General features: G+C 43.6%; 6 protein-coding genes across 6 annotated transcripts; 2 read left to right on the top strand and 4 right to left on the bottom strand.

Moving 5' to 3' along the window:
• Positions 1-1568: 1568 nt before the first annotated feature.
• SAMD00019534_119900 (hypothetical protein) lies at positions 1569-6774 on the bottom strand (the record flags this gene model as incomplete). Its single annotated transcript, XM_012892732.1, has 6 exons — positions 1569-1755; positions 1837-3911; positions 3985-4149; positions 4227-4761; positions 4830-5395; positions 5479-6774. Coding segments are annotated over 6 exons (4824 nt in total), but the record flags the coding sequence as incomplete, so codon positions are not given.
• A 712-nt stretch (positions 6775-7486) lies between these two features.
• SAMD00019534_119890 (hypothetical protein) lies at positions 7487-8824 on the top strand (the record flags this gene model as incomplete). The annotated part of the gene is made up of 4 exons (XM_012892731.1): positions 7487-7563; positions 7714-8503; positions 8570-8719; positions 8789-8824. Coding segments are annotated over 4 exons (1053 nt in total), but the record flags the coding sequence as incomplete, so codon positions are not given.
• Positions 8825-9336: 512 nt separating this feature from the next.
• Positions 9337-11079, bottom strand: SAMD00019534_119880 (hypothetical protein; the record flags this gene model as incomplete). The annotated part of the gene is made up of 5 exons (XM_012892730.1): positions 9337-9501; positions 9570-9969; positions 10051-10453; positions 10518-10682; positions 10761-11079. 5 exons carry the CDS (start codon positions 11077-11079, stop codon positions 9337-9339), a joined length of 1452 nt encoding a protein of 483 aa, XP_012748184.1.
• A 173-nt stretch (positions 11080-11252) lies between these two features.
• SAMD00019534_119870 (hypothetical protein) lies at positions 11253-12537 on the bottom strand (the record flags this gene model as incomplete). The annotated part of the gene is made up of 4 exons (XM_012892729.1): positions 11253-11351; positions 11432-12176; positions 12244-12310; positions 12372-12537. 4 exons carry the CDS (start codon positions 12535-12537, stop codon positions 11253-11255), a joined length of 1077 nt encoding a protein of 358 aa, XP_012748183.1.
• Positions 12538-12694: 157 nt separating this feature from the next.
• SAMD00019534_119860 (hypothetical protein) lies at positions 12695-13677 on the bottom strand (the record flags this gene model as incomplete). The annotated part of the gene is made up of 2 exons (XM_012892728.1): positions 12695-13021; positions 13114-13677. 2 exons carry the CDS (start codon positions 13675-13677, stop codon positions 12695-12697), a joined length of 891 nt encoding a protein of 296 aa, XP_012748182.1.
• A 959-nt stretch (positions 13678-14636) lies between these two features.
• SAMD00019534_119850 (hypothetical protein) lies at positions 14637-17529 on the top strand (the record flags this gene model as incomplete). Its single annotated transcript, XM_012892727.1, has 3 exons — positions 14637-17159; positions 17273-17337; positions 17406-17529. 3 exons carry the CDS (start codon positions 14637-14639, stop codon positions 17527-17529), a joined length of 2712 nt encoding a protein of 903 aa, XP_012748181.1.
• Positions 17530-17605: the final 76 nt, after the last annotated feature.

Raw genomic sequence — 17605 nt, 5'->3', positions numbered from 1 at the left:
GGTGGATGATGTATGTGAGTTAAATTGGGACCAGCCCAGTTCTGTAGGACTCTCTTGACACAGAGAATTCGCCCACATTAATAGGGCCACAAACCTCGATGATGTGGGGGTTTGTTGTGGGTATCTGGCATGGTTCTGGGGGGACCTCCATGAGCATTCCTCTCATCTTATGCCAACAATTCCAAGTCTACATGGGCCTAACTTTTTATTGTTCTTTTTCTCTAACTTGTTCGACGCCACTTGCTTGCTTTCTTCCAACACACACGAATTGATCAACGAACTGGTCATCCTAAAATCATAATTAATGGCTACCCCAGGCTGTCTACAATAGGTATGCTTAAAAGGTGAGTGTTTGACACTAGTGTCAATTCCAATTGGAATGCTTTGACAATCCATTGTTTACAAAATCAGGTTGATAGTAGTCGTTGTTTCCCTTCATGACCTGGGAGCACATATAATTCCTTAAATGGATTGATTGCAGGTTATAGTGTAGTTCCTGGTGCTGATTAGTGAGATTAACAACAACAACTACCTGCCTCTTTGCTCTTTTATCAATTTATTGAATACAAAAGGAGGAGGACTTCTCCTAACTGGTGTAGAATCCCCCAGAGATAGCATCGACACGATTCAAACAAAGACTGACCACTATTTTGCTACCTTCTTGAGGTGTTCGAGCGGCATGAGGTAGGTGTGTTGTCATGTCGGTAATGCAGAGGCCTGGACAGCAAGAGTAGATACTAACACCTCTGGTGTCTTGGATGCGATCAGTCTCTGCCAAAAGTCTAGTGCGAATTGTGAGGAACAATTTACTTGCGTCATAAGCTGATGATGGCCAACCATTAGCAACATGTGTACCATCACGTACACATTGTATATATTCGTCCAGTATTAGTTCAAGACTAGACTCATTAAGTTTCATATCATTAAGTCTTGACTGCAATTCCTTGCTCACATTGTTGGTGGAACCTCTAGAGCTGGACACATTGACTATAACACCATTACTATTGATCAATGGAAGCAATGTATCCACCATATCAATTGATCCATAGTAATTGGTTCTGAATGTTTCACTGTGTTTGGTTGTTCATTGATTGATTGATTGGTTAGTAATGATGTTTGAATGAATGTACAAATAGTAACATACTTTAAGACTTCATAGGTGGTTGGTTTGTTGATAAATATAGCAGCATTATTAACTAGGTAGTCTATCTTGCCATACTTTGTTCTGATTATCTCTGCAGCAGCCAGTACCATATCATGATTCGATATATCCACTTGTATGAAATCACAGTCTAATCCCTTCTTGATCAGATCGTTTTGAGTTGCAATACCAACTTGCAAGTTACGACAAGCAAGAATGACCTTTACGTTATTCTGTGCCAATGCTGTGGCTATACACAGTCCTATTCCTCGGTTTGCTCCTGTTACCAGTGCGATCTTATTATTCATCGACATCATCATGTGACAGTCATCACTCGAATGGAATTGGTTCCTTTTTTGATCGTGAGGTTGCAACCTCATCACCCCACGACAAGCACAAATCATCATTGGAACAACGTTGTTTATTGTTCATGTAGGAAAGCATTGCCAACACCTGCTCCGTTGGCTGTTGGAACGGCGGCCATTGGTGGAGTGTTGGCTGGTGTAGATACAATGTTGTGACCAGAGACTGCAGAGTGAACATAGTCAACATAACTCTTATCTGAACGATACCTATCAACAATCTCTTTGATCCTCATCTTTCTCATTGCGTATCTAAATAAAGGTGTGCGTGTGTACATGTTAGATTGGTTGTGCATCAAATGTACATACTCAATTACCAATGATATAACTTACGGTCTTGTGTAGTTTGGAGTATTGTATCTTATCTGTTTGTAGGCATTGATGGCAGTCTGACGAACAAGAGTGGACAATAGCTGCTTGTTTACAGCCATGCCATGAACCAGAGGACCAAACATTGGCACCTTGGACTCCTTGCGGTAGATCTGCACTCTGAACAGTCCATTGGGCAGTGGGTATATTACAATATGTGCGTCATTGAACTGGCTGGTAATAGTGGTGGGACAGTAGTCGCGAATGTGCTCTGACCAAATAATGTTTACAATGTCGTTTCCGACGTGACGCTTCTTGTGGATCTGCTGTGGCTCTGCCTTGTTGGTGGGCATCATCGTGATGTTGTGGAAGATTGTCTCAACCGCCATGTTGGCAAAGTATGGCGCTGTGGTTCCAGTGGTCTTTTGGCGGTCGAGACCACCTAGATATCCTCGGTGAGTCTGCAGGTCGATGGGCCAGCCCAGACCATTGACAAACTCTGCATAGAGACTGGATGATGTGGAGTTGTGCAGGATGTCGCGTTGTTCATCCTGTCCCTCGGCCACGTAGATTAGGCCAATCTTTTGGATGTCACGTGATGGTGTGATGTCCAACTGCTGGAGGGCACGGACAAACTTGATGTTGGAGTCCAGTTGCTTGAGATAGGACGAGTTGGAAATGTTGAGCAATCCAAGGTAGGACATCAGTAGGCGACGTGCCTGTGACGCTACACCAGCTGTCTTGACTGGTGGACGACAGACCCAATCTGCTGACTCATTGGTGGACTCTTCGTACTTCTTGTTCTGATAGTCAATTTCTTGTTTGACAAATGACTCTACCTCTCCTTGAATGCGTGTGAACTCCTGGATTAGAGTTTGTCGCATTGAGCCCAATGGACGGTCTAGTGCAACACCGGACGTGGGCAAGCACTCGGGTTGTTTGGAGAGCTCTAGAAGCAGGCCCTTTAACTTCTCATCCTTTGGTGGCTCGGGCTTGGGAGGCTTGACAGGCAGCTTGTTCTCGTACTGATACGATGTGTTATCAATGATCACTGGCTGAGAGTTTGCGTACATCTTCACCAATGACAGAGGTGGCGACGAGTTGGGAGAGGTATCGGTACCTGCTTCACTTCCTGGCGTCAGGTTGTAGACATGATCAAAGTTCCACACGTACTTTCCAGTGGCATCGCGGATGAAGAGACGTGCGAGTGTTCCCTGTTGGCCGTTGGGTTTGGGTACCTCCACAATGGAGATCAAGGCATTCTCGTGCAGGACGCTAAACAGAGGGGTCTCGTCCTCTGGCACCGCCGCTTGCAGGTCGTCTGCTTCGTCAACGAGTGAGGAGAATACTTCGGGACCCTCCTTGCTGGGGAAGTGGTGCACAAAGTTCATACAGTTGAACAAGAGTGTCTCTGCGGCATCCTTGATGAGTGAGGGCTTTGGTTGGTTGGCGCCAAAGCTTTCAAGTATGTCGTCATCCAATTGTACGCTATCTTTAAGCTTGCCATTGATTGGCTTGGACAATGCAGTCGACTTGTTCCTGGCTAGGCTCTTGGACATCCTCTTGAGAGGGTCGAGACTGTCGACGCCCGAGTTCCAAGACTCGCCACGTTGACCCAAACCGGTTTCGATGGCCTGGAACAACTTGGTGCGCAGCTCGGCAAAGACTTGATCGTCGAATATGCAACTGTCCTGACAGGCCCAGTCAAGAAGGCAGTAGAAGTGGTTGGCAACAGTTTGTTCAGAGACGGCAGAGTTTCCAGCCTCATAATCGTTCATAGCCTTGATTGTGGCACCACACACTGTGTTGAGCATGAGCAGCACTGTTGGCTTGGTCAGTCGTGGGAAGATGGCCGACAGATTGGAAAGGGCATCGAGGGCAGTCTTTGAGAGTGATTGGTCTTGGTGAAGAGTGAAGGAGCTGATGCACTCGATGAGCTCGTTCACTACACTTTGGTTGAAGGAGGATGTGGCATCTGGTGAGCTGTTAAACTCCTCCATTGCCAATGTTGACAATGACCACAGACATATTATCCTATTCTCCACTGACTTTTCATTCTTTAGTGAATAGATGAGTAGATCGATCAACTCTTTCTTTAACTGTATATGGTATGATCATTGTTTGATTAGATTGATGATGATTGAGTATTGATTACAGGATGATAATAGTTACCTCTTTCATTGTCAAGTCCTTTGAGATTGCTTTTCCATTTTGGTCGCGAGCACCAGTTAGGATGAGCGATGGGAAGTGATAGGGATAGAAGAGGAGCGAGGCAATGATAACCAAACACTTCTTCCTGACATCCTTGGGTGGCATATCATATTCATCACCAACAAGGTTTGACATCTATGATTATGGTCCATCAGTTGGGTTAGGAAATGATCTTTGTATCAATTGGAGTCCAGGCTACTTACAATTGCTCTGATTCGATAGAGGAATGGTGATACCAGGATGTTGACACCCGGGATGGCAAGATTAAAGATGTTGCTGCATTGAGGAATGACTGTCCAGGAGAGATCAACGTGGTTGACTCCTGCCGGTGAGATCACTTCGGGTGTGAGCAGTACCTTCTTGACCAACTCGTAGAAGGACACGAGCACCGTGGTTGGGTACTGTGGATGATGTCTACATATGAGACGACAGAGACTGTTCAGCGCCAGCACCTTGCTGTTGACGTACTTGTTGTCCAAACGATAGGCATCAAATAGATGTGGTCCAAAGATATTGAGCAATGAAATTGGTCGCCAGTTGTTGTCCTTGGTCGTGGTGAACTCGACTTGCTCCTCGGCCTCCAGTATGATGTCAATGATATCAGAGAATATACCCATTGACAACTCGTGTGTCGTGGTCTCCTTGATATTGTGTACATTCTTAAACATTGATAGGAGGAACGTCCAGGTAGTCATACAACTCTCCTTGTCCCACTTTAGCTGTGCAATATTTGATTCACTGTATGTTCGTTAGCATGATGTACTGGATATCATGATATCCAACAACGTTGTTACTGGATAACTTACATTTGAACCTCAACAAGAGGATCTCGTGAGTCGAATGACTTTGGTGCACCACCTTTCTCTGCGTTCTTGATATCTTTCTCCAACTTTTGCTGCTTCTTCTCACTGAGTGGATAGACGTAGCCCTTGAGGATGGTGGTCATCTGGATGATCTTGGTTTTGATCTGTTTGATGACCTCGGCACGATGATACAGCTCCTCAAACTGTTGTGCGAACTTGAGCCACATATCAGGATTGTTCTCCTTGGACTTGATCCATGCGTAGAGAGTGGTGGAGAGAATGGTTTGCTCCAGTGACATGCTGGCCTTGTTGGTGTTGGACTTGCGCAGTAAAGAAAAGGTGGCTTTGATCATTGCATTGAGCAGAATCTCACGGGACTTTGGTCTCAGGTTTGGATACTCATCGATCAGTTGCTTCAGAGTACCAATGACAAACATTCCAATGATCTCACGCTCCTTCTCGTGACCGGCAGCGTCAGTCTCAAACACACTAGTCATCTCTGTCAATATGAATGTTTGGTATGTGAACAACTCTTCACCAAACACATGGAATAAGTCAGGTGAGCTGTTATTGATTGGCTGTGATTGATGTATGTTAGTAATGATAGGTGGAAACAACAACAATATTATGTAGTTGTGTGATGATCACTTACCAAGAATATAGTCTGGAAGATGTAGATTGACTTCTTGATGACCTCAAAGTACTTTAGAGGTAGACGACAACTCTGCTTGAATATCTCCAATAGAATGGCAATCTTTCCAGTGCCTGGAGTGTTGGTGAGGAACTGGGAGGCACCTGGTGCTGGTGTTGGGGCTGGTTGGTCACATGCACTGATTGCAAAGTTGTTGGCGCCGCTGTTGTTGTTGAGCAGGAACTCCTTGACCGATGAGTTTGACGCCACCCAGCTGCTGAGATAGTTGATGATGGTCACCTGCAGATCGTGTGGACAGTGGCTGCCAAAACCAGAGTTGTCACCGGCCGGAAGGAGACCAATCTTCTTAAAGACGGTAGGATATAGCACTACGAGATACTGCGACTTGAGCACCTCGAACCAGAAGGGGAAGTTGTTGAGACGCGATGAGATGTGAATAAAGATTTGCTCAAAGAGTGAAGAACTCTCTTCGCGTGTGGGTGGATCGGTTGATTGCACCAGGATGTAGCGCTTGGCACTGTCCTGGCCTGTGAACACCTTTTTGGAAAAGGTAAGTCGGTAGGTGTAGTCGCTAGAGTATGGCGTAAAGTCGATGATGGCCGCAAACAGGTCGAGCTTGTGACGATCGGGCTTCTCCATCACCTCGAGGAAGAACAACAATGTGGAAAAGGCCGACTGTCGAATGGAGTGGATGTTTTCAACACCCAGCATCTTCTCGAGTATGTTGACGATACTCTTGACCTGCCAACCCTTCTTGATCATGGCCTCGAGATGGATGAGGATACGCTTGAGCAGGTCGTTCAGCTTCATCACCTCCTTCTCGGCGGAATGGTGCTTGCCCAATTTGTAGGTGCCCAACTCATAGGTTGAGAATGTGGACACGAACGTTTGATAGATGTTCTGACTGTTCTCCTTGAATACCTTGTCGATCTCCTGGTCGTCCGAGTTGTTGATGAACGAAGATAGGCCCTTGAACCTCTTGGTGGCGTCTATTGAGACGTCGAGGAACTGGGCCAACTTCTTCTTTGCCTTCTCCTTCTCTTTGGTACGTGCGCTTGCATCTCCACCGCTCTGACTGGTGAGGAGCCATGATATGTTGTTGGTGTTTAGAGCATTGTTGTTACTGAACAGTAGATTGGGTGTGAGTGATGTGCCTGGTGAAGAAGAGAGTCCTGTCGTCGTCGTCGTTGTTGCTGGTGGTGTCGAGGTCATTGAGGTATTGCCATTGGCAACATTCGCACCACCTAGTCTATTATTGCCCAGATAGGACATGTTATTATTTATATTCGTATATATTTAACTATATGGATTACAATGTTGTTGTTGTTGTTGTTGTAGTGAGTGATTGATTGAATGTGTAGAGGGATGTCGCGCAATGCAAGCAGCAAGTCAGAGTTTGTCGGAAGACTCCCAAGTTGAGAATGACAACAACAATGTTAAATTATTCAACAACAAATAATAAGGGAGGTCAACTGCAAATGATGAAAAAAACGAGTGGACCTCACACACTCAACTCAGGTTTTTAGTTCCTTGGTGTTGGCCCACACACTCACCCAAAAATCCCAACAAATATCTTCTACTCTGGATCTTTTCAAAAAAGATCTCTAATTGGTGTAGGTCCAGTGTAAGATCAGTGATAGATCTGGTAATATATATCTCCTATCTTTACGACCTTGTGGTATAAACATCATCAGTAAGATCTTCATCTTTATCATCATCTATGTTGTTTATTGCTATCTTGTGATTGGTTGGAATCAAAGACAATCAAGTATTCTTAGTTTAAATACTTGAAGAGATTTAGAAAGTATTATAATAGAACTGCTTCCAACCAACTAGGTTTTATCGGTTGATAGCTATCAATATAAATAGACCTGTTGGCTTTTTTTTGATGCCTTAGTATTTATTATAATAAAAAAATTAAAAACCCAGTCTGTGTCTTTTGGATGAACAATCACTTTTTTAATTAATTGAAATTAGGTTAGTTGTAGATAGATAGATAGAATACAAAATGTCAAGAAAAGATAACGTCAGTGATAGATATATAACAACAGCATTACACGATGATGTCGATGCTACTCTCGCCAGGTACGATAAGTACTACTGTATGGAGTGATGGAGAGAGAGAGAGAGAGAAAGAGAGAATGTGTGCATGATAATTAGATGGAAGAAGGAAAGAAGAAATGATAGCTATTATGAAATGATATTATGACTAATACCAAACAACTAATCTATTAGGATGTTGGACGATAGTAAGCTGGCTGGAGGATCAGTCAATCCACAATTCTGCGGAGAATGTGGTCAGAGATGTGGATTGGCCTATCCACATCCAACAGACAAGACAATGGTCTATTGTCGTGAACACTATGAGAAGCTGGTGGCTCCAGTGTGCGAGGGATGTCTTCGTGCCATCGTCGGTGAGATCAACATGCCCAGCAACGGTAAGAAGTATCATCCCGAGTGCTATAGCGAGGATCACAAGTGCTCTAGATGTTCGATGCCAGTCATTGGCCAGTCTACAATGGCACTCCGTAAGCACTGGCATCCAAAGTGCTTCACATGCACCTTGTGTAACACCAAACTGGGTGACACATACGTCGACAGGAGTGGCAGTCCATATTGCACCAAATGTAACTTGGATCTAGCTGATGGACAAAAGTCACGTGCCTTGCTTGAGGGGCATGGCCATATCGTTGCCTCAACCAACAAGGAGGCTGCCGAAAGGAACCAAGTCAAGACTGACCTATTTGACAATGTACAAAAGGGCAAGGAAACATGTAACTGGTGTAGGAAGATCATTGTCCCAGGCCCCTTCCAAACAGTTACTTTTGCCGGTGCACTCTACCATGAGCAGTGCTTCATGTGCACCACCTGTGGCAAGTCCATCGGAGCAGAGCCCTTTGTCAACAAGAATTGCGTGGCACATTGCCAAGATTGTGGCAAGAAGTCATCAGTGGACTGTCATGGATGTCGCAAGCCGATCACCTCCACCTATACCATTGCTGGCAACAACAAATATCATCCAAATGTAAGTGTTTCTACTGATGTTTGAGATGAACGACAAACATATATTAACAATCGAAAACAAACTCAGTGTCTGGTGTGTAAGCAATGTACAACAACATTGGAGAAGGGTTATGTTGAGAATGCTGGACAGTTCTACTGTGGACCATGCTCAAAGGGCAAAACAACAGTCACAACATCACAGACCACCAACCTACCAGCAGGAAGAAAGGGAGGATTCGTAAGTAGCAGTGCAGTCAAGCCTTCATCACTCGATACAAGACTAACTTTAATATATATATATTATTAGACTGTGGACCCTAGATCAGGTAAGAAGACTTTTCATTAAGTGAAGTGGTAAACATGGATTTGAAATCCTGTCATTATTATTTATTACACAACTGTATTTATTAAATATTTATCCAAATGACAGTATTGTCATACGGCACTTGGTTCAAAGAAGTCAATTGTAGAGATATCTTCACGTTGGCATTGGTCCAACTGATTATCGTTGTCTTCCTCTTCATCATTCGTCGGCGAATGAGTAATTGTTATTGTTATTGTCACTGTTGATAATTTACGACATTGGACTAATAAGAGACCGAGACATTCGTCCAGTAATTTCCAGTACAATGATAACCAATCTGACAGTGTTCCAAAATAATGTACCATCTTCCTAGTATACTATAATATAATCCTGGTAACTTAATGGACTGATTGTCTGTCTTATACACGGTGAAGTTGACATGATCGTGATTGTGTGTGTGTGTGTGTGTTTGATATGTGTGGTTGTGTGGAACAGTTATTGAACAAGTGATGTGATTCCATTCAACTAGTCGATGGTCTTCGTGTTTATATTTATATATTCTGTAATGTCTCACCATGCAATCTCTTGAGGTATTCCATTTTGGTTGGATGGAAATCGTTGTCATTGTTGTTGCTATTGTTATCTAATTGTTGATGATGTTTGAAATACGAGTGTAATAAATATCTTTCAGAGTCACTCCTCTCTAATGTTGTTATCTAAATGATCATATGATTGATTAGAAAGTGCATTTCCATAGCTGACTTGACAGTTTGATTTGACTTACATTGGTTAGATTTAATACGTGTAGCCTTGATATCCTTGGAATAATGTTCATTCTATTGAGCATTAACTTCTCATTTTGAAGCCTGCTGTCATTGCTTGAGCTTGGAAGTGCAACACTGGAAGTGGTGGCAGATGATGTTGATGCTGTTGTGGATTGACTATGGAAATAATCAATGATTGGATTATCTCGCAATGACAACTCTGTAAGACTGGGCAGTTGATCCAGAGAATCAATGCTGCTGGTGTCTGCTATTAGATTGTTTGAGAGAAAGAGTGTGCTCAATCCACTGAACAACAATGTTTGTTTGCCACCTTGGATCAGTTCGTCATAGGCCACCAGTGATGTCGTTGGGAATGTGATGTTGTCCAGTAGGTTCTTACTTAGATTGAGTTCTTGTAGACTGTTGTTGATTCATGATACACCAAGTATGTTTAGTAATGTTAACACGATGGTTATTTCTAGGATGTAGTGATACACATACCTATCAATCAATGCAACACCTTCCAACAATGTTGTAAACTGGTTGATTGAGTTGTTGCTCAGGTCAAGACTTTTGAGATGTTTGAATACTTCAGTGACAGTGTTTGGCGCTTGAAGATGGAGAGTACTGATGGAGTTGCCATGTAGTCCAAGCACTTCAAGATGAGGGAACAGTATGTGCACCATCCTGCAGGCAGTGTCCCATCCAGTCTTTGTATGATTGAGGAATAGTGCCTTTACACCACTGCTACTACTTGACTGTATCAGCTTACTTGGATTCAAATCATCCAACAGTCTATTCTCAGAGAGTGTCAAACGTTCCAGTTTAGAGGTCTGGGTCACAAGATTGCCAACATCACTCCATCTTGAGATGAGATTCTGAGAAAGGTTGAGTTCCAATAGGTCTGTCGGGTATATGTGTTGGTGATTATGTGCTATGTGATGTGACTAAGGGAGTTGAATGCTTACTCTCACCAAGATACATTGCAATGGCTGATGGTGGATCAATTGAACTGATTGTCAGGTTGTTGGCAACGATCACCGTCTGCTTTGAGATTGTCTTCTGTTGCTCTCTGACCTTCTCCATTCCTATCATTTCAATTGGTGTGTTCCTGTCGATATTTCCAAGTCCACCTGATTATGTTGATGTTGTTGATGATGTTGAGTGAGCTAGCTAGTCGATCACTAGACACATCTTTGAGGAGTACTCACTGTGATCAACATGATCTGAAAACTTGGTGACGATAGCATCGAGTAGAGTTCTTCCTCTGATCAGCTTGTCAAGCTTCATGAATGAGCCACTGCCATCGTAGGCACACTCAAAGTAGGCACGCTGTTTGATGGTACCCTTGTGTTTGCCACGGGTTGCGCTATCCCAACAAACACCATACCATTGGCCTTGGAAACCATCTACATCACCTATATACATGACTGTGCCAAAGTATCCATCGTCTGACAGTAATCTATCACCAATGCGAATATCTTCTTGTTGTTGTTGTTGTTGTTGTTGTTCATTCTGTAATGATGTCATTGTATCTTTACAAGAGTATTTGTTTGTTTGTTGTTCTCAAATGGGAAAAATCTGTTGTTGTTGGTTCTGTCGCTAGTTGTCTTGTGAACCAAGTGTGTGTTTATTACTCTCTATATTTGTATTGCGACAACTGATGTCAACGTGGACGCGTAAATATATATAATAATCGACGATTACTCCATCGTTGAGAAGTAGTCCATAATAGAAGAGCTTGAATGATCTTTTATCAAAGCTGCCAGTTTGCTCTCAATCAACACGAGTCCATCCTTGATCTGTTTGGTATAAATGGGTCAGTCAATCTGATTCACAACACAGCCAGCCAGCTTGGTACATAGCAGCAGGGTATACATACTCTTGACTTATCAAAGTTAAAGTCCTTTGGACTCTCCTTGATTTTTGCTTTCCATGTTCTGATCATGTGTTGGAAATTTAGCCTTTTCTCTGCGGTCTTGAGTCGATTCAGCTCCGCACGATCATTGCTTGTGATGTCCACCAGCGTCACAAGGTTCAAAACCAACAAGACGTCCAATGTCTCATCCCTAATCTGTTGAACATATGGCATAACAAGCTTGACCATCTCCTCGATCATGTTTGGCTGCACAATCATTTGTTCGATGCTTTCGTCCGAGGCCTTCAACAGCTTGCCAATTGAGAACAGTGCGAAACGTCGCTGAAGGTCGATTCCAGGACGAATGGGCACGGCGGGCAGTGCGTATGACACCTTGTTGCACAGTGCCATGCGGTGCTCATCCTTGAGTGACTGCCACACCGACTGGAATAGGGAGAACAGCTCTGTGTTGGCGCTCTCCATGTCCACCTTGTCAAAGAAAGCATGACAGAGACTATCTAGTAGAGGATTGAGCAATAGAACGATCTTGAACACAGTGGACTTGTGTTTGGCATCGTCCACCGAGTTGACATTGTCGCTTTGCGTCTCCTGCTTCAGCAGTGGCTTCTTTCCTCTGGTTGGTAGGACTGGTTGTTGTTTGACAGAGTTGTCTTGATCCTCTGGTTCGCTGATGCCAACAAAGCATGGGTCCATCATCAAAATGATGACAAAGAGTATTGAGTGCTTGATTTCCTCTAATGATAGTTGCCTATTATGTTGTGTAATGTCAGTACTGATGTTGAGCTATTGTAGTAGTAGTAGTAGTAGTTACTTACTTCTTCATTGTCAACTCCTTCAAAAGACTGAGTACATAGTATAGGTTCAAGAAGGGGAATGATTGTGCTGTATGATTGAATGATTGAATGGTTAGAGGATGTATAGTACTCCAGTGAGTTGAACATACATGTTTGCATATCGCCACCAGAAGTTGATGATCCACTGTCACCATCATCACTACTGTTATTAAAGTTCACCTTGAAGGACTGGTCTGTCTCTATCTTGTACAGACCAAATACCCTCAGGAACTCTGTGAATGGTATCAACATTGAGGAGGAGTTGTCGTTCGTCATAATTGTTGTTGTTGTACTGCTGCTGCGCTTGTTATTGATGTTCACGAGCACAACATATGCTTGATACACTGTCAACTCATCCGATTCAAAGCAAACTGCCAGGTGTTCTGGTAAGTAGTCTGACTATGGTTGTACCATCCAATTTGAATAGGCCTGACTACATACCATAAGAGAATAATACATCGATGAGATATTTGGGCAGTGAGTTGATATCGAATGTGTCCAGTATGCTGTCCAGTCCGTTCTGTATCAGCATCTTAAAGTTATTGTAGCTAAAGCCCTCTCTGTTGTTGTCCTCTTGTTCACCCTTGCGAATGCCCTTTTTGAGCAGTCTGCTGCATGGCAGACTCTGGATGTCATCGGGTTGGACATCCAATATGGAAGACAAGTCTGTTGGTCGCGGTAGTGACAGTACATTGAGCTCCAGCAAACTTTTCTGAGAGGCTATTGAGTTCAAAAGAGAATCGGACTTGATGTCTAGTAGCTGTTGTTGTTGTTGTTGTTGTTGTGACAGGAAGCGCATGGGTCAGTGAGTGTCTTCATAAATAACCAGATAGATAGATAGATGATACCTACATCCTTGAGACGAGCCATTTGCTCTGCGTTGATCTCCAAGTCCAACTCAGCAGACTTCTTCTTCTCGGTCTCTTCAGTGAGCAACTCATCGTAGGTTACGATTGGTTCCTGCTTTGCATAGGTCTTCTCCTTCTTCTCCTTGAGCAATGAGTCCAGTGAGAACTTGGCTGCTGTTGGTTTGCTCTTCTTTTGCGGCTGGGTAATGATAGATATGCTTGGTTGTTGTTGTTGTTGTTGTGATGAGGACGATGATGTTGATCTTGATGTCGATGTTGTTGATGTCGATGATGTTGATCTTGATGTAGATGTTGTTGATGTAGTAGATGATAACGTTGGAATTTGTGTTGCCCAATAGGATGGTGCTGATGATGATGATGATTGAGATGAAGTATCGAGAGGTCTCTTCTTCATTTTGGAGAAGGTCTTTGTAATGGCTTGAGCAGGAGGCTTTCTTACAACAGTTGGAGTGAAGAGGTCATCTAGCAAGTCCTCCATGCCAGACTTCATCTTTACTCCACCTGATGCAGTCTGCTCAGTCTTGTATAGGCCATCTGTGTTGCTCATAGTTGTGTATTTTGCTATATCTGTATGTTATTGGACCTTTAAAGTTTATCCAAAAACTGATCATAACAAAAAAACGATGGAGAATGGCGCCAAGTCTATTCATTCTTTGGGGTTCGAGTTGGAAATTTAATTTATTTATAACAAATACATTTATCTAATCTCTGTATACTCTTATGGTTGAGGACATTGTTGTTGAAGATAATGTAACTCATTGTATATCTATATCTTATAGATCTCTTGAATGTGTGTAAGTGTGTGTGTTTGTTTGTGTGTATGTGTGTGTTGGTAGTAGAGAGAGTGTTTGTTTGATTAGGAGGGGGTGCTCTTCACAGGTTGGTGCTAGCTAATAATAGTGTCAATCACAGCAACAGCAGCAATAACAACAACAACAAACAGTTACAATTACATCAACAACAATATTATTAATAATAACACACCCTTTAACTTATTATTTCTTCTCTCTATCATTTAGTAATAATACTATTTATTTATTTATTTATTTATTTATTTATTTATTTATTTATTCATGCATTAATAGGTAAGATCCAAACATTTTGTTCTGACAGATATTTATATTTCGTCCACACATTATTACCTTGTTGTTAACGGACAACAATGCTCAAAATTTGAAATTGTTGATGGACACAAAAACAAAAACAATCAATGTTGTTGGCGGTTAGTTGTTTGGTCGTGGTTGTTTGTGGGAAGAAAGAAACAACCCACAATCAATCGATAGTAACGCCTTTGTTTTGAATTGGTCTTTAGTTTTGTATCTCTTTAAATATATATATATTAACATTTTTGTTTAATATCATCACACTCAATATGTTTAGTGATCACTGAATACAGTACTCTATAACAATCAATTTCAATCACAGCAATCTTACAATCGATCAATCAATCAACCAATCAAACAAACAAACAATCAATCAACAAACAAATAATTATAATATCAGCTTATGAACAAGACTACCACTACTACTATTACTACTACAGCCGCAGTGATAATGGACTGCGAGAGAATATTGGACGATATATGTGGTGGCGCAGTGGCCGCTGCAGCTTCCACACCTTCCATCGTGAAGCAACGAGAGAATACCAACAACCACAACATGGACGATGAACAGGACAGCGTATCATCAAACTCATCTGGCGAGGATGTCACACTGTCAGTGTCATCGGACAATGACGACGACAATAATATCGATCACAACAATGATGCCGACGACCATCAAGTGCGCGCTATTAGCAACGCCAATGATCTCAGTGACCAACAACTATTAACCAATAGCAATGACAAGGACATTGCCGACGCCATTGAGATACAAGAGGCACAACAAGAACTCATCAGACAAAGTCTATTGGATCTGGAGGCAAAGACACCAAAGAAGACCAGCGCCCCAATGACTGCATCAATTATAGCAAATCGTGAGGAGGTCATGAAGCAAGAAAAGCTGGATCAGGAGATCGTACCTCCTGTGGTACAAACAGATCATGATGAGGCCAAGTTCTTTGCATCACAATCCGTGAACAACAACAACAACAATACACTATCAGCAACGACATCTTCATCTTCATCATTGGCTCGCATGTCAATCGACAACAGTGCTTCGTTGTCCACAGAGAACATCTTCTCGATCATCAAGGAGATTGAAGACGCCGTCAACAACTGCAATGCATCATCCACGTTGCGTACATGCAAGGAGGCAACCGCCGTCACCAGACTCAACAGGAGCTCATCCATTACACAGACCACATCAACGACCGCAACAACTATCAACCTGATTCCAGCTCTGCCACTGCCACACACACAACCAATCACTCAACCACAGCCACAGTCACCCAAGCTCGTACACCAACAACTACAACAGCAATTGGAAGTATCCAATCGCAAGATGTCCATATCAGCAATCTCAATGCCAAACACACCGACACCCGTTCATGCCAACCAGACTGCCCCTGCCATTGTGCTGTCAGCCTCAACACCATCACTGCCACAGAGCATCAAGACGTTAACTACCACCACTACTACGACTACCACTACCACCATGACCACAACAATCTCTACCAATGATATATTAGAAAGACAGAACAACAACAATGCTACCACAAGCAGTAGCATGGGAAGTCTTGGTAGCAGTAGTAGTGGTAGTGTTGGCAACCTCAACAGCAGCACCACCATCAAGGACAAACAGATCGCAGGACTCAGTGACTCTGCATACCACAACACTTCAGTATCCAAATCATCCAAGCACAGACTATTCAAGTTCAAGATAAAGGGACGCAACAACATCACTGCCTCTGAGTCTCTGCCACCTCTCACAAGCGAGCCCTCCACGGCAAGCTCACCAGAGAAGAAGGAGAAGAAGAAGTGGTCACTCTCGCTTCGCAGGAAGAAGAGTAAGAAGCATCCAAAGATACCAGAGATGGAGGAGGAGGAAGTGGATGATGGACATCAGGATGAAACCACAATCGTACTGGAAGAGCCAAGTGATATGTGTCTGGAGTCTACCGACATTGCAATTCCCATGACAACTACCTCGCCAAACCTCATTGCCGACATCCCCAACATACTCTCTGCCTCGGTGCCAATCTCTGAGAGCCCTCTTCAGTTCTTCCTGGACGCAGAGACCAACAACAAGGGCAACAGTTTTGGAGGTGGCAAGGGAATACTGGAGACACTGGCCGAAGAAGATGACGACGCACCACGTGGAGGACGAGGAAGAAGCAATGCTTTCTACATGAAGGGTCCACCCGTGATGGTCAACGGAGAGATTCAGCTGCCACCACCAATCACCACGACAACAATGACCACCACGACAACCACAACACTGGCTGGATCTACCATTCCAAAGGCCCGCATACAAAGCTTCGAGGTGAAGGCCTTGCCAAAGGAGTCTTCCAATCTCATGTCCAAGCCAGTTGGATTGCTGAGCAAGTTCAAGAAGAGTCCCGCCAAAACTGGTGCCATGCTTCGTGTCGTCAGACATCATTCGTCTCGTTTCATGGTTGGCTTTGCAGACACAATTGGTCGTCGCCCACATATGGAGGACGACGCCGTCATCTATGGAACGTTCAGAGGCAGATCGGACGAAGATTACTTTGCCCTGTTTGATGGTCACGGAGGATCTGTCACGGCAGAGCTCGCTGCCAATGAGATGCACAAGGTACTGGCAGAGAAGCTCAAGACCAACAGCAATAACCCTGTCAAGTCACTGAGGGAGGCGTTCCTCGGTGTCCACCAGATGATCGGACAGAAGAACCTCAGAGGTGGAACGACTGCCTTGGTTGTCCTGTTCCTTGGCAAGAAGGGTTACGTCGCCAACTGTGGAGATACTCGTGCCGTTCTCTGTAGAGAAGGAGTGGCGCTGCGTGTTTCCAACGACCACAAGCCAAACGATCCCAAAGAAGAGGAAAGAATCAAGAGTCTTGGTGGCAGTGTCATAACAACAGTGAACTCGTCAGGTATCAGCATGAGCAGAGTGAATGGACAGCTGGCCGTGTCAAGGGCTCTTGGTGACGCCATACTTTYCACCATACGTCACATGTGAGCCAGACATCCATGGTCCAAWTCAACGTTGGCTCTCGCTCCAAGAACCAGTTCATGATCATCGCCTGTGATGGTCTGTGGGATGTGATGACAGATGAGGAGGCAATGAAGTGAGTAGACCAGCAACCCAACCAAATTAGTTAACAACATTCTAACAATCATTATCCACCATCTATAGCGTTGTATCTCCAATTGATGATCCAGAGAAGGCATGCATGAGACTGCGAGACCAAGCATTTGCCAGAGGCAGCACAGATAACATATCGGTGATGGTCATAAGGTTCCCTCCATTTGACTTGTAAGATGACATCATACGCAGGATGTCTAGTGAGTTGAACGATCGTCAAGCAACAATAAACCTAAGCAGCGTGTTGTTGC

The sequence above is a fragment of the Acytostelium subglobosum genome (assembly GCF_000787575.1).
Source record: "Acytostelium subglobosum LB1 DNA, scaffold: scaffold37, whole genome shotgun sequence".
Taxonomy (NCBI): domain Eukaryota; phylum Evosea; class Eumycetozoa; order Acytosteliales; family Acytosteliaceae; genus Acytostelium; species Acytostelium subglobosum.
The sequence above is the reverse complement of the archived record's forward strand: the minus strand, read 5'-3'. Positions and strand labels throughout refer to the sequence as shown.